General features: G+C 33.8%; 1 protein-coding gene across 1 annotated transcript; it reads right to left on the bottom strand.

The window, feature by feature from the left end:
- Positions 1–3833: 3833 nt before the first annotated feature.
- LOC133303175 (MLO-like protein 6) lies at positions 3834–15210 on the bottom strand. The gene is made up of 15 exons (XM_061503050.1): positions 15088–15210; positions 14839–14896; positions 14461–14711; positions 13344–13460; positions 13180–13240; positions 12951–13039; positions 7418–7492; positions 6615–6709; positions 6135–6184; positions 5950–5990; positions 5440–5613; positions 5237–5272; positions 4705–4772; positions 4531–4591; positions 3834–4277 (listed from the first exon to the last, which is right to left on the bottom strand). Exons 1-15 carry the CDS (start codon positions 15208–15210, stop codon positions 3834–3836), a joined length of 1743 nt encoding a protein of 580 aa, XP_061359034.1.
- Between the last annotated feature and the right edge of the window lie 1637 nt (positions 15211–16847).

Raw genomic sequence — 16847 nt, 5'->3', positions numbered from 1 at the left:
TCTTGTGTTGATTCCATCTAGTCACCAATAAATTTTTAAATGGGTATAAGATTGATTCCACTCATGAATTATTAAGTTTGCAACCCAAGCAAGCATATGTCTAGATCATGCAAGAATTGGTATTTTACCCCTGTCAGGATTAAAATTTAATATGTCTATTGTGAGCCCTAACCCTCAAATCCTTATAAGAGTGATCAATTCGTACAAGGATATAGAAATTCATGCAAGGTAAAACACAAATAATTGAAATAATTTATTAAAGAAACAAATTTAAACCACAAATAGGATCCACGTTGGATTCATAATCCTAATTCCTAACTACAAAAGAAAATTAACTAGACATAGTTAGCTTAAACAAAATAAAGAAATAAAAGAAGTCATGAAAAAGAAGAAGAAGAATCAATGTTGCTCAATCTCCCTCAAGCTTCTCTCTCTGAAAATCTCCATCTCTCGCTCTTTCCTCCTTCTCTCTCTGAATATGCTAGCCTCCTTTGTTGCAAGAGTTTCCTTTTTATAGTGATGAAACCATGTCTTTTAATTTTTCATAATATCTTCAATGGAATCTTCACTAGAATCTCCAATCATATCTTTAATTCAATCCTTCAAATCTTCCATTTTATATTTAAGGGAAAACTTCCCGTAAAAATATTCAAAGGAAAATTCAAGAAGATCTTCAATGAATTATATGATTCAAAAATCCAAAGAAAATCCATTTGAGCTCTCCAATTTATCTCTTTATTGAGCTGAAAATTATTGCAAAATATAAGAATTTTTATGAGAATATTATTGAGAATAAAATAACACTTTAATTATAATTCTCATAACATTAATTACTTTAAATCAATTTATACTCATATTAACCTTTAATACATAATAAATTGGAGACTCATCACTATACAGGTCTTGTTTTGCCCAAGAGCCGTTAGTAATAAGGGATTCAACTGTTTTTAGATCTTTAAGAGAAAAAGTTTTAATACATTTTTTTGTTTTTGTGGATAAAAAAAAGTTTGAATACATAATTTTAAGTGAGAGGACCGTGTTTCTTTTCATACTAACCATATTTATCTCTTTGAGGCGAGTCGGTCTCCCAAGTATCTCCACGAATTTCAACTCTTTGAGCCGGTTATGAGACAAATCCTAAGTCAGGGTTTAGTCACAGTTAAAGTTACTCTTCGCCCCTCCCCAAAAATATATTTGGTGAGAATCGAATTCAAGTTCTCTCCCTGCTTTATTATGTCTGTTGACAACTGAGCTACGCCCATTGTGTGACGACTAGTGTTTTAATATATATTTGTTGGTCTTTTACATTATTTCTCTTTCATGGAGAGAAGAGTGAGAGAAAAAATATTATAGAGGAAAGAAAATATAGTTGTTTCAAAAGTTGCCTTTAATTATATTATAGGTGATTATATAAGTGCAAAAGCATAAAAAAAAATCAGCAAAAAAAACTAAAGAAAGTATCACCTAAACTTTTTTGTTTCATCTATTTGGACTTTAATTTGATTTTGAAACATTTTTATTTTTTACGAAACAAAAAATCATAATATAATATCTATTCATCGCTGCCATTTAGAAAACTAGGGTGATCTTCATTAATGTTGTAGAATAAAACCTAATATGAGACATGATCGAGCTAAATGCAATTTTAAATTTAGGAAGGGGTATAAATCAGCAATATATACATAGTTTGTCTTTTCTATCAACATAAATATGTTGAAAAGAGAAATTGAGTTGAAGTGCACAATTATTGTATACTACTACTTTATGCCTGTCTGCACCAGCAGAGAGGTCACATGGTAAGGGTACACCATATCAGTTAGTAAGTAGGAAGTAACCAGAATAATGATCCAACTAAAGAGTCAAGAGTCAAACAGCGGTTGTCATAACGACAATGTTGTTCTTGTCGTTTAGCTGTTAATGTGTTTCTCGTCTGTTACACCTAAACTTCTACATTGCACATTCTTCTTTTTTCAAGGAACACAGCAAAGCAAAAGAAACATCTTGAAACCACCAAGCCCATTGATGAAATATTAAGGGTTGTTACAATTTAATCAAAGGTTTTGAATTTTTAAGAACTCGGTTGTGTTAAAACTTGATAGGAAAAGCTTTATATATAACTCATATAAACCGATGAATAAAATCAAAAAAGAAAACATCTTGGGGCATGAAGGCAACAAATTAAGAAAGACCTTTGGTTTTGGCAGCTACACTACATCAAACCACTTCAATCCATGTTAACATAAAACAATTCTATATGAGGCCTTGGAATTGTGTGGGGGGGGAAATGGGTACGTGAACGAAATTCAATCATAGATATGAGCTTTATTAACAATGTAAAAGTATCGTCTTTTTACATTCAATTCCAACTATTGAAAGCCAATTAATCAATGTTAGCCAAGAGAAAAAAAAGAGCAGACTTGTGCAATTGCTTTATAGACATAATAATAAATCAATTTAACATAATAATCCATTTATACAAACTAATAAAACACCATCACAAGGATTTAATAAAAACAATCCATTCCAAATTTCTTGCTGTCCTCCAAAATATGACAAGCATCATCATCATTTTTTCCTTGGTTATATTTGTTTTAATTATTTGTAATTTTATGGCCCATCCTAGAGACCCATATTTTAGAAGATCCAAAAAAGACAACAGTAAATAGGAAACTAAGGAAAACAAAGGAAAGAATTCTTAATTGATACTAGTCCTAGTGTGACATCTTATGATGCACGGACACGGACACGGGACACGGGACACGGAACACGACACGACACGACATTACACGCCGACACGTTAATTCTAAAAAATGTCATATTTGGACACGTTGGGACACGTTTTGATATTAAATAAAATTTTTAATATATATAATATGATTTATATTTAATACATATAAGAGTCCATAATAAGTCATATAACCAATTAAATATTTAAATTTCATAAGATAAATATAAATATAAATAATTTTTCGTAGTTTGTTAATTTTTAATGTCAAATTTTATAACAGAAAAAAATTAATTTATAAATTATTTCTTTTATATTTAGTTAACAAAATAAAATTAAGATTTAAAATAAATAAATAAATAAAAAATAAAAAAAAAAAAAAACGTGTCCGAGCGTGTCCCCAAATGTTGACCGCGTGTCCCCAAATATTGACCGCGTGTCGGAACGTGTCGGAGAGTTGACCGCGTGTCCTCAAATGTTGACCGCGTGTCGGAAGCGTGTCCGAGCGTGTCCGTGTCGGACACGTGTCCGACACGTAAATTTCAAAAAAATTCGCGTGTCCGTGTAACGGAGGCGACAGCAATTGATCAAGCATTGGGCCCGAAAAATCTATTAATGGTCCAAATTTTCACTACCCAAAGGTAAACTCTATATGTAAGAGGTAAAGCTTATATGTATGATACTTACTCTCTCACTACTTGCTGTTGCTATGCACATACGTCACTTCTTTTGGCTACGTCGTTATTCTCGTGCTAGTCTTTTCCTAAACATCTCTATTCTTAAGATAGAACATTGACGCTGCTGGAGGCAACTGTTATGGGCCTATTATAGAGACTCACGTTCTAGAGGGCACAAGAAGGCATCAATAAAGAGGAAACTAAGGGAAACAAAGGAAAAAATACTTAATTGATATTAGTCAATTCTAGTATAACAACAATGGATCAAACATGGAGCCCCCAAAAAAGTACTAAGGGTCTAAAATTCTGTTATCCACGAATAAACTCTATAAATAAAAAATGGAGCCTACATGTTATTATCTCACTGCAAGCTATCATTGCACACACATCACTCACTCCTTTGGCTACGTTATTATCTCTCAGAGCCAAGATCAATCCTCTAGTCTTTGGCCAGACCTTTCTATCCCTACAATTGTAGTAGTTCTTTTATCAAATGAAAATTCCTTCCCATGTGCAACAACAATCTCATGCTGGGTGGTGGGTTCATTGGTACGCTGTTGGTGATCACGTGCCAAGTAACCCATTTCCAATGTGTGATGGTGCGAGTTGGAAGGAGAGGGTGAATCGGTCTCCGAGGGCGAGTCGAAGTTGGATATTCTTGGAGACGCAGGGAAGCTGTCCATTTCGGACCGGTAGTATGCCAAGAGATGGACCGGTGACATGGGATGGGTCGGGGTTGTCGATCTGCTTGACATTTGTGTCATCGACAACGACCCCCGGTTCTGTTTCACGCGCTTCTTCGCGGTCTGGTGCCAATTCCTTAGAGCCGCTGCTACTCTGTCATTGAATATTGTTGGCTTCATCGTTGAACCCATCTGTTTCTCACGCCCACAATCGATTAATTCTTAAATCAAAATTTCTCAAGGGTTCAAGCAGTAATAAAAAAATAGCTGAGAGACAAATAAATAGAGGTAAATGTACATATGTTGTAACTTGTAACCAAAAAAAAATGTACATATGTTAGGATGTGAGAATAACGAGCTGTTTTAGAAAGAGTTGACTTTGACAAATGAAAAAAAAAAAAGTAAAATAAATTAAGGAATGTGGGTTTAGTATTAATTAAATTACCTGTGTCACGAGAGCAAAGAGAGGAAGAGTAACGTAGCTGCAGAGAATTTGAGTCAGGACCCTGAAATCATCCATGTTAATTATTGGTTAATTTGTAATAAACTTGACATTAATATGTACTTGTAAATTAAAGTGTAGTTTGAATAAAGACGACGGAGTAGGAATGAGACTAACCCCATTGAGATACTGATCACCACATCCTCAGTGTGCGAATAAAAACAGGATCTAATACCAAATTGAATCTGCGGTTGAAAAAAGAAATGAAACAGATTCATCAGATAAAAACAAGGAAATAAACCAAGATATTATAAGAGAATAATATAAACTATTAAAAAGGTTCTCACTCGATTTCCATCAAATACAAGATTAATCTTATAACCAATTAAAAAAATTAAAGCTTATAACCAACTAAGCCCCAACTTAAAGATTAATCATATTTAGAGAGTGAAAAGAAGTTTTGAATTTGACTAAGTCTCAACTCAAAATTAATCTTATAATCAACTACAAAAATTAAAGCTTATGTAGATATTTGAGGACCGGCTTCAAAGATATAATTAGAGTCTTATACCAAAATACATTTATCATTCAACAACTTAAATTTTTAGGTTGAAATGATTCTTTATATTCATCAAAAGAACTAATAGGTAAAAAAAAAAAAAAAAAAGCCCAATATAGGAGAAAAATGAACTCAATTTGAATGACTTACCGCACTCCATGCAAAAAAAGCAAGCTGGAAAGCACTCTGTTTGGATAAAGAAAAAGGAAAAGTAAATTCGTGAGTAAGTATTATCTTACACGGCTTAATACCTATTATATTATTAATTCAAAAGTGATTATTATCTCTAATGTTATATAGTACTCATTTAATTTGTTAACTAACTGCTTAAAAAAATTAGCGTAGCTAGGTACCTGAAAGAGCACAAAATTGATGAGGTAGAGAATAAGCCTAGGTCGGTTAAACCAGAACAGGTGATCCCCTGGCTGCACCAACGGCACGCCCTTCAGAACCACTCCTCTTTGTTGAATTCCAAGTCCCATTTCGGTTATGATTACTTGCAGCTTGGTTCCAACTAATAGGATGATCTACATTTTGCGGACATTAGAAGATTATAGTAAATTAGGGTTATTTTTTCTGCAGTTACTGCAGATAAGTTATCTGCAGTAAATCCAATACGACATCGTTTTGGGACGAAAATCATGATTTTTTTGTAATTTTAATTTATTTAAGGGTTATAATAGTCTTTATATTTATAATTTTTTAAAATTTTAATACCAAAACGACGTCGTTTTAAAAATAAATGCAGATAACTTATCTGCATTAACTCCAGAAATATTTTTCCCAATAAATTAATATAATTATCGATCACTATATATATAATTGAACCAAAATTATAAAGTAGGCATATTGCATGTGCTTACAAACAAAGGAATAAATGGTAGCCATAGATAAGAGTACCAGCCTGTCCATTCATAAACGATGTACATAGAGGTAAGTATTTATACAGATCACAATAATGAGTCAAATACTTCTTTATTTTTTTATTTTTTTTTTGTAAATAAATACTTCTTAATTAGACAGCGCATTATTAGACATATTTACCTACCATGGGTGTTAAAGAGGAGAAACAACAGTGCGAACAACCACAATGGAGAACTACAATAATCAGGAAGAGAGCATTTAATTATAATATGACTTATAAAAAAATATATCGACTAAAACATTATATATATGTGTGTATGTCACACTACTTACTCAAAAATATATAAAAAATTTTTGGTAGGACTCAAAAAAAAAAAATATTAAATAGTGTTTTAGATGTGCAAGTATTAATTACTTTTATTTTTGTACCTTAACCAAGGATATTGATTGTCTTGTTATAAAGGATCGATATTTTTATAATATAGAGATAAAAAAAATTCAAATATTATTAATAGACTTTATAACGAATCTTTCTGCACAATAGAATTTATATTTATTTCTCTCCATGAGAGTATACTGTGACCTAAGAGTATCTATGTCTTTTAGGAATTTAGAACCACCAAATTCCAAAATATGAAAGGAGATGAGGTATAAGGCACAAAACCTGATTCCTACAACAACTTTGAAATCCTCCTCCAACGATCGTTTTATATATTTCCGAAAATCAAACTTCGAGTGACTTTGAGGAGCCAAATGTGCCTGAATCAATCAATGTTAAATTTCAAAGACATTCATTGCATGTTAAAGACACTGGGATGTGTTTGGGAGTCACAATTAGAAGAAAAGAGAAGGAAGGAGAAAGTTTTACTTATGTCTTCCCGTGAGTTTAAAAAAATTAGGAGAGAGAATAAAGGATTTTTATAAAATCCTCCAATATCATCTTCACTCTTAAAATTATAGTTTTCCCAATTTGGAGGATTTGAGGGAAATTTTTAATTCTCAAACAACGGGAAGGGAATATTCTTTATTTTTCTTTTCTTTTTTCTTCTCCCTCCCCCTTCAATCTTTTTCCTTCCCTTCTCTTCCAAACTCCCAAACACATCCTAATTAAGTTAGTATGGTGCCTATCTTGGTGAAATAAATACAAAAAAAATAATGAAAAATTCCAAATCATTTTGTTTTAGAAAACAACAAACCAAAATAATACTATCATTTAATGGTCTTTTGATTAAAGAAAATTGCAAGTAAAACTACAGAGAAAGGGAGAAAAACTTCAATGCATCTAAAGCATCGAATTATGTGCTCTCTTTTACTTAAAAGAAAAAATAAAATTCCTTTTTAACCTATTTTTTTATATTTTTCTTTAAATCCTAAAAAAAAATTCCTTTTTAGTAAAAAGGAACACCGGATTTGGTATGCGCGGTGCATTGAAGTTTTTCTCAAAAAAAAAAAAAGGAAGATGTTTACCATGATAAATCCATGTCTCAAGGTCAAGTAATCCACTTTAGGAACTGACCGTACAAACTGCCTAAAGAAACAAACCTGCAATCGGATGTAGGAGAAAGAAACGAGCTTAATAAATTAATACGTAACGAGAGAGACTGATTAAGCAGCTACTTTGAATATCTTGTATCCTTCTTAAAACAAACGAATTTAAAAAAAAAATTAAAGAAAAAAAGTGAGCTATTCAGGGATTGAGAGAACCAAATATATATTGATCCAGGATGTTCTTAATAACAATGGTATATGAAAGGTATCAGAGAAAAAGGAAGAAGATAAGATGAAAGAAAGAATCTGTGTATTGTATTGAAAAAGGAAAATTACATTGTGTTTAACTGAGTTAACACTAAAGCTATTTATACAGATTACTCACACACAGTGAGCAACTAATAACTAACTTAACTGTCATAACAATAAAGCTAAATAAGTGGAAGTCTGTTATATTATTTAACAGACTCAGTAGCTATTCTTTCATTCCCCCGCGAACTCAGCATCGAAGGAATGGAGAGGGTGAGTTTGTCTCTGAAATCCAAAAACTGTGAGCTGGAAATGGCTTTGGTTAATCCATCTGCAAGCTGATTTGCAGAAGGAATATGACTCACAATAATAGAGCCGCTGAGTATCTTCTCTCGAACAAAGTATAAGTCAAGTTCAAAGTGCTTCGTGCCTGAATGAAAAAGAGGATTTGCTGTAAGTAGAACATCACTGAGATTATCACAGAAAATTCGAGGTGTGGTCAAGTGAGTAAAGTCTGAGTTCTGACATCAAGGATTTGATCCAAGTTAGCTCAGCTACAGTAGCAGCCAAGCACCTATATTCAGCTTCGGTGCTTGAACGACTCACTACTCCTTGCTTCTTAGAAGACCAAGATACTAGGTTCCCTCCTAAGACGATCCAGAACCCAGAGGTAGAGCGCCTGTCATCGACATCAGACCCCCAATCAGAATCACAATATGCCAGGAGCTGAGGTTTCAAGGAAGGAGCAATTGTTAAGCCCATGTGAGAAGTTCCTTGAAGATATCGCAAAATACGTTTTACTGCTTTCCAGTGAGAGTCCAGTGGAGTGTGCATGAATTGGCATACCTTATTAACAAAGAAAGTAATATCTGGGCGTGTGATAGTTGCATACTGAAGGGCACCTACAATTGATCGATAAAGGGAAGGATTATCAAATTCACTGCCATTACGAGCTGACAGTTTCAAACCAGAAACCATGGGAGTTGGCATTGATTTGCTGGTTGCTAACCCTGCTTTAGTAAGAAGATCAGTAATATATTTGGACTGAGAGAGGTGGAGTGAACCATTAGGCAGAAGCTTCGATTCTATTCCCAGAAAGAAGTGAAGAGGTCCCAAATCTTTGAGAGCAAATGCAGCATTGAGTGACTTGATGAGTGAGGAAATCACTGTTGAAGAAGAGCCAGTGATTAAAATATCATCAACGTAAATCAAAACATAAGTTGTTGAAGAGTGGTTGATTGACACGAAGAGAGAAGTGTCACATTTGGTGGCATGAAATCCAAGCTGGATGAGAATGCTGCTCAATTTTTCAAACCAAGCACGAGGGGCTTGTTTGAGACCATAAAGTGCTTTGTCCAACCGGCAAACAAGATTGGGATTGATGGAGAGAAAGCCTTGCGGTTGTGTCATGAAAACTTCTTCTTGAAGAGTGCCATTTAGAAACGCATTATTGACATCTATTTGTCTTACGGACCATCCATGAGAGAGAGCCAGGGTGAGAACAATTCGAATAGTCACAGATTTAACAACTGGACTAAATGTTTCAGCATAGTCGAATCCTTCTCTTTGATTGAAGCCTTTTGCAACTAATCTGGCTTTGTATTTTTGGATAGATCCATCAGGGTTGTACTTCACACGAAAAACCCATTTACAGCCAATTAGTTTTCGACCAGAAGGCAATGGCATCAATGTCCATGTTTTGTTTTTCATTAGAGCAGCATATTCTTCATTCATGGCTTTGATCCAATGGGGTTGAGCTAAGGCCTGATCTACAGAAGCAGGTTCTAAAGAAGCAGTGTAGAGTCGAGGCTTGAAGATACCAGACTTTGATCGAGTAGTCATGGAATGTTGATTGGTTAAGGGAGCCAGATCAGGAACAATATCAGGAGCCATTGAAGTGATAGCAGCAGCAGTTGGAGCAACATCAGCAGTAGGATATGACGATTGCAATGGATTAGAATTATTTTCAGACCTGCAAGGAGAATTTGAAACAGATGGCAAAGTAGGTACAATATGGTTAATGGTGTTAGTAGAAATTTCAATATGTGAGTCACTCAAAGGTAATGAAGGAGTAATGATAGGTATAAAAGGTATTTGATTTGGTGTGGATGATGGAACTTGAGTAACTGGTATGTGTGAAGTTTGTTAATAAGGAAAGATGTGTTCATCAAAAATAACATGTGGAGTAAAAACTATTTTACCACTTGGTGTAAGGCATTTGTATCCTTTATGAGAATAACTGTAACCAAGAAATATGCTTTGAAGTGATCTGTAATCCAGTTTATGAGCATTATAAGGTCTAAGATATGGATAACATACACATCCAAAGGTTCTTAGAAAGCTATAATCTGGTTCTTTTGCAAACAGTAGTTGGTGAGGGGATAAATGACCAAGATTAGGTGAAGGAAGGATATTAATGATGATGCATGCTGATACAAAAGCATCTTCCCAAAATCTTTGGGGCAAAGAAGAGGCAGCAAGCATGGATAAACCAATCTTAACTACATGTCTATGCTTGCGCTCAGGGGTACCATTCTGTTGAGGGATATATGGACAGGATAATCTGTGAATAATGCCATGTGTTTGGAGATAAGGTTTGAGGGATAGGTATTCTTTTGCATTATCGGTTTGTAGAGACTTTATTTTGGTATTGAGTTGAAGTTCAATCATGGTTTTGAATTGAACAAAAAAAGAGTATACTTGGGGTCTGTTTTTCATAGGGTAAAGCCAGGTGTATCTACTATAAGCATCTATAAAGCAAATGTAATATCTAGAACCATAGCTGCTGTTAACTGGTGCTGGTCCCTAAACATCAGTATACACAAGATCTAATGGATTGTGATATGTGTTTGTGGAAGAAGAAAAAGGCAATTGGTGCATCTTGCCCATACAACAAGGACCACAAACAATTTTATTTTCATTCCGAAATGGGATTTTACAATGAGTAAGAATGGATTTTACAATTAAAAGGAAGCATGTCCTAATCTAGAATGCCATAGATCAAGGACAGAGTTGCATTTATTTGGAGGAACTGTTTGTGCTTGAAAAACAGAATGCTTGGAAGTAGAAAATTTGAGATGTGGAAGAGTTCTTGCTCCTTCAAAAGCATACAGGCCACCTTTAAGCTTTCCTTTGAGAAGAATCTCCTTGGTAGCCTGTGATTTGACATAGCAATCATTAGCATGAAACTCAAAAAATACATTATGATCCTTTAGCAAATTGTTTAAAGGAAACGATAAAGACTTTGATGATGAATGAAGTAATGAGTGACCAATGTGTTGAATTCTCATACCTGCACCATTACCTACTTTGACAGTTTCTTGACCTTTGTAAATGGGCTTTGAAATCATATTCGATTCATCCGGTGTAAAGTGGTTTGTGGCACCTGAGTCAGGATACCAAGTTGGATCAAAGGCTATGAGAAGGTCATTGCTGTCATCCTGATATGATGAGCCAGCAGTTGTAAAATTGGCTTGAATTCTAGAATCTCCATGTTCTGATTTGTGTTGCTGCTGAAATGGATTTACATAGCTTTGATTAAACCGATTGTAACATTCAAAGCCTATGTGCCCAAATTTACCACACACTTGGCATTGTGGTTTGCCATGTTGTTGGTTACTGCTGCCATATTGTTGATTGTATCTAGGTCCACCAATTCTGCCAAATCTTCCTCTATTATTAAAGAATCTGCCTCTGTTAGAATTGTAGCCTCTGCCAGTGTTGTTTCCATAAGGCCTTCTGAAATTCATCTGAGCTGCATTGGCTTGCAACATTCCAAGATCGGTTTTCTTGTGCTTCTCAATACGTTCTTCTTGAGCGATGAGGAGTGCTTCAATTTCTCCAACTTTGTATGGATCTGTTCTTGATGTAACAGACGTGATGAAAGGATCATAGTCTTCACTAAGACCATCAAGAATTGCATCAATGTGTTCTTCTGTAGTGATAGATGAACCTGTTGCAGCCAAAAAAATCCACGATCTTCTTGATTTCCAACAGATATTTGGAAATGGAGGCATCTTTCTTTGTATTTTTCAGTTGAATCTTCAATTGCTTTACCTTGGCTCGAGTTTGAGAGGTGAAGAATTCTTGAAGTTTGCTCCATATCTGGAAAGAGGATTCACACCCTACCATTCTGGTGTGCAGTGATTCTGACATCGAAGCAAGTAGCCAGGACATTAAAAGCTGATCTTGCTGCTCTGCAGAACTTTCAACTTCACTAGTGATGAATCTCTGCAAATTGAATCCTTTTATTGTTGCTAAAGCTTGTTGCTTCCATGGAAGGAAGTTTCCTTCTTCAAGCTTGAATGGAACAGGATTGGAGAAAGTATGCAGTGGTGATTGCATTGGTTGTATCGGTTGTGTTTGATGTGCGGAAGCGGTTTCGGTTTCCATGGATCTTGATCATAGCTCTGATACCATGAAAGGTATCTTAGAAAAAGGAAGAAGATAAGATGAAAGAAAGAATCTGAGTATTGTATTGAAAAAGGAAAATTACATTGTGTTTAATTGAGTTAACACTAAAGCTATTTATACAGATTACTCACACACAGTGAGCAACTAATAACTAACTTAACTGTCATAACAATAAAGCTAAATAAGTATAAGTCTGTTATATTATTTAACAGACTCAGTAGCTATTCTTTCAGTATAGACCGAGGCTCTTATAGAGCTTCCCAGGATACTGTGTAACAATGATGAGGGAGGTGTTTTAGTGACTTGGGTGGCTCTGCAAATGGTGAGATTAACGGCTTATAAAAATGATGAACAGTGTGTGTATTTTTGTGAGAGTGAGGGGATATTTATAGGTGATGAATAAGCTTCCTTGTGAGGAAGTGAGTACGGGAGGATGGGACAACCTAGCCATTATACTCTGTCTTGCTTGAACAAAACAGACGCAGCCATTATTAATGTACAGTGACGGCCTGTGCATGAAAAATAAAGTATCACGTTTGAGGACGTTACCTCCTCTTCAAGAGGGAGGGGGCTTCCGTCAGCCCTTGGATGTAGGTTTTTCATAATGGACTGGCTGGCCGGAACAAAAAGAAAGATTCCTTTTCTTTGGTGAAAAAAAATAAAAATAAATTTGTCAATAGAAACTTTGGCTAGTTTCAAACGATTGAGTAGAGACAAACTAAAAGAGTTTCATATTATTTTAATCATATATATGAGTACTGTCATTAGAATAGTCTTTTAATTAAGATGGATGTTTCTTAATGTATTCAGAAAACTAAGAGCATATATATTAAAAAAAGGTTTGTCTTACAATCCAAATAAGGACAGAATTTTTGGTCCAGAAACTCAAGTGTCTTCTCCCAAACGACGTCTGCCTCGCTAATCTGAACCGCTCGGGATCTGTGATATGACACAAGGCGCCTAATAAATGAGTTTGAGTTCCCTAACATGCACATATACAATTATGAGCATGTGCGCACCATATATAATTCTATACCGTATGTGTGTAACATTTATTCAAACACAAACAAGCGACTAACCGTTTGAAAATTGATACTCAGCTGTCTTGGTTTCCTCTTCCCATCGCTTCCACCTTTTCATCTATTGAGTCACAATTCAACCAAGTAAGTAACTCGGAGATATATATAGAAAGGGAGGCATATAATTTAGTAAAAGAAAATTGAAATATATCTTCATTAATTACCTTTAATCTTCCTAGAGCCATAGTGAGAACAGAGTAAAGGACATGAAAAATAGCCAGCACGAAGATAAATGTATGGAGTTGATGAATACCTTCCGATGACACAAACGGGACTTTACCCTGCACATTAATAATAAGTGAATCATAACAGTAATATATATTTTTAGTATATCACATGCACCTTCGTTCTCAATCTTTTTCATTAATTTCCTTTTCTTCTTTCTTCTTTCTTTTTTAATTTCTGCTTTTGTTGACCCTTTCCGTGAAGTAGTTGAGCTGGACATAATGCCTAATGCTGTTTTGACATTTTGTCTCTATCTGATTAGCATTGTCTTTCCTTCCTATACAGAAAACTTTTCATACCTTGGCCCACAAGCCTTTGATTTAAAAGGAACAACCATAGAAGAAAGAACGCAACGATATATAGTACGTACGTATCATTATTGTATTATTATATCTTAATATATAAAAGACTTTTTTGAAAGACTGATGTTATTTCCAAAGAAATTAAAACTACAATCGTTTTCATTGATTCATGAAACAGGAGGGTACATGATATTGATAGACAATATTTACGAACATATCAACAAATGCAAAATAGGTTCAAAACTCAAAAATAGCCCTGTACATAAGGAAAAATAAAATAATGGGGCACACAAATTCGTGATGGTTATATTTCTCATTTCAATTTGCATGTATGATCAAGTAATAATGATAGTAATAATATTTTTAGGGAAAAATATTTTTCTTCACTTATAATTTTAGTTATAAATAATATTTTTATTTAAAATTTAAATTAAAAAAAACTTCATTTTCTTCACTCATAATTTTCATTATGTATCTCTTTATCTCAAATGACACAATTATATATTTTTTAAGGAGTTTGCATCTATCATGTCGCACGAGACACACAATATTTTTGTGAGGTTCGCACTTTTTGAAGCAAAAAAAAAAAAAAAATTAAGGCACGCAAAACAAATCTCTATAACATTACATAATCACTTTTCGTACAAGATAACTCTTTATCAAACCCATACTTTAAACAGACAAACACCAATCCTATTTGAAAACATGGTAAAAAATTGTGTATGATGAAAACAATAACAGAACGGGTACCCACCTCGGGACATTTGTCGCTTCCTCCTTCCGCCAAAACACGTCGAGGAATTTCCTCATACGAACCAAAGAACGCGGCAAGTAATCTGCGACCAGTGATTTCTTTTTCTGATTCTTCATTTGACGAGTCTCTGGTCTCTTCCTCATTGCTGCAGGGGTGCCATGTCCTTGCAACTTTTTCTGATATACATGTCCTTGATATTGGACCTTGTCCTACCGTTAGGAGGAACGATATGAACCCCAACAACATAAGCTCTGCAACAACCCATTAAAACATATATGTATCCAACTTAACGCTTTTCATACATCATTATATAAGCATTCTCGATTTGAGAGTTCAACAACGTAAGGTAATGAATCAATAGCCAGGTCAAACTCAAACCTGATTTGATCTTTTCAAGTGACTCATACAGAGCTCTTTTGTGCTTCTTCTTCAACCACTGCTTGCATAAACGTGTTTTTTTGTTAATTAATACTCACACCTATCTATATTATACATATATATATATATATATATATATATAGGGACATAATTATCATTTTAATAAATTACACTATTTCATGTGATTAATAACTTAAAGCCTCATTATATAATAAATTAGAACTATTAAGTAAATAATGGTACTTATACCTTTCCAATGAGATGGATGATGTGCTCGATGATTATAGAGATTAAGATCAAAACAAAACAAACAAAGGCAACGGCCCATGTAGGCGTTTCCTCTAAGTCTCTTCCTCCGCTTGCTCCTGCCATGGCTGCTTCTTAATTTGACAGCGGTGGAACAGTGTTTTTCTTCTCTTTCTTTTTTTCTAACGGTTTGTAATAAATGGACGAGCGATGATGGATGGGAGCAGAGGAAAAACGATGCAATATGAATAGAGAAATTCTATTCAGATTTCAGAGATACTATGGGGTGAGGTACTGTATGTTCTACTTCTTCTTCTTTTTTCTTTTTTTGGTATCCTTATATGTTCTACTTCATTGAAGTGAAGTTTCGTGCAAACAAAGGCACTTAATTTATATATTATTATACTTTATAAGTCTTCTCAGAATGAAAGAAAAAAAAAAAAACTTTAATTGTCCGCGGTTTATACTTTTCTTTTCTTCTCCAAAAAAAAATTAAAAATTAAAAATTAAAATAGAAGACTCTTGACATCCGATAAAATTGGTTCGCTTTTTAGATTCTAACCGTACGTTTATAAGAGTCTGAAGTCAACTTACGTATTACGTAGCCCTTTGGCATTAATTATTTTTTTATTTTTTAAGTTTTTTGGGTACAACCCTCTTGGCATTTTGAATTGTGTTATAGGGAAAAAAATTATTCTTTTAAAAGACAATCATTTTAACTAAATTTTTTATTTTTATTTTATATTTAAATTAAAAAATAAAATCTCTCACTTTTTCTTATTATGAGTTTTGTTTTTCTCACTATAAAACACAAAAAATAATATGATTTTATGTTCTTTCTTGTGTTATCTCAGTTTCTGTTTTTATTTTATTTTTTTAAATTGTCTGTTTCGATCTTTCAAATCCGCAAAAATTCCCATTATCCTTTCACACGCAAAAAAAATACCCTCGTACTTTTATTGACTGCCATTAAAAATACCCTTGTACTTTTATTTGCTGCCATTAAGGGCATAAAAGCTTCCCTTATATGGGTATAATCCATGTTTCACATTGAAATGATGATTTTTGCTCACAGGATCAAGAGAAAATTAATTGTGAGCGGGCTGAGTTCGAGGCAGTCTCTCAAGGGAAAAAATTTAATATACTCTAGGCCTACAGTGATCTCTTTATCATAAATGAAAAAATTTCTTCTATTTTTATCCTTATCTTTTTTATTTTTTTTCTCTTCAATCCCTCTTTTTTTTTCTATTTTGAAGAAAAACTACTATAATTCAGGCCCACAAAAAACCTTCTCCTCCCAAGCAGGGAATGGGAGCCGTGCTCCTAGAATTGTGAAGGCTTGTTACTATTGTGTGTTTCAATTTTATTTTATTTTTCTCATTTTTAGTAATTTATATTTACATTTATGAATAACTATGTTGCCTAAGGTTTTAGTAGTGCCTATTTATATTTCATTGTAAACAGACTCTTTGTAACCAACCCGATAAGAAAAATATAGTTAAACATTAAATTTGTGTCTTTATTCTTTTTTCCATTTTCTTTTTTCTATCTGCAATTTGTGTGTATAATTGTTATGTGCCAACACCTTTATGTTGAGCATATATAATTTCTACAATCTCCTCGGCCTTGAGACTGATTACAATCACTGGTGCTAATATTTACTTAATTATCAACAAATAACTGCGACATAGTTAGAATAGGATTTCAATTCTCTTCGGTAAGAAATACATGTTATATTTATCTGTTTAACAATTTTTTAATAA

The sequence above is a fragment of the Gastrolobium bilobum genome, unplaced genomic scaffold (genome assembly GCF_033153095.1).
Source record: "Gastrolobium bilobum isolate Gb01-03AN ecotype WA unplaced genomic scaffold, APGP_CSIRO_Gbil_v1 utg20955, whole genome shotgun sequence".
Taxonomy (NCBI): Eukaryota; Viridiplantae; Streptophyta; class Magnoliopsida; order Fabales; family Fabaceae; genus Gastrolobium; species Gastrolobium bilobum.
This window is presented reverse-complemented; position numbering and strand designations above follow the sequence as displayed.

What these genes read in the sequence shown, in the direction of transcription:
- LOC133303175 (XM_061503050.1), bottom strand. Translation starts at nt 15,210, where the DNA reads ATGGCAGGAGCAAGCGGAGGAAGAGACTTAGAGGAAACGCCTACATGG. An exon ending in CTTTTTTTGCATGGAGTGCG is followed by an intron (nt 4,773 to 5,236) that starts GTAAGTCATTCA and finishes TTTCAACCGCAG; the next exon opens with ATTCAATTTGGTATTAGATC. An exon ending in GTGATCAGTATCTCAATGGG is followed by an intron (nt 4,592 to 4,704) that starts GTTAGTCTCATT and finishes GGATGATTTCAG; the next exon opens with GGTCCTGACTCAAATTCTCT.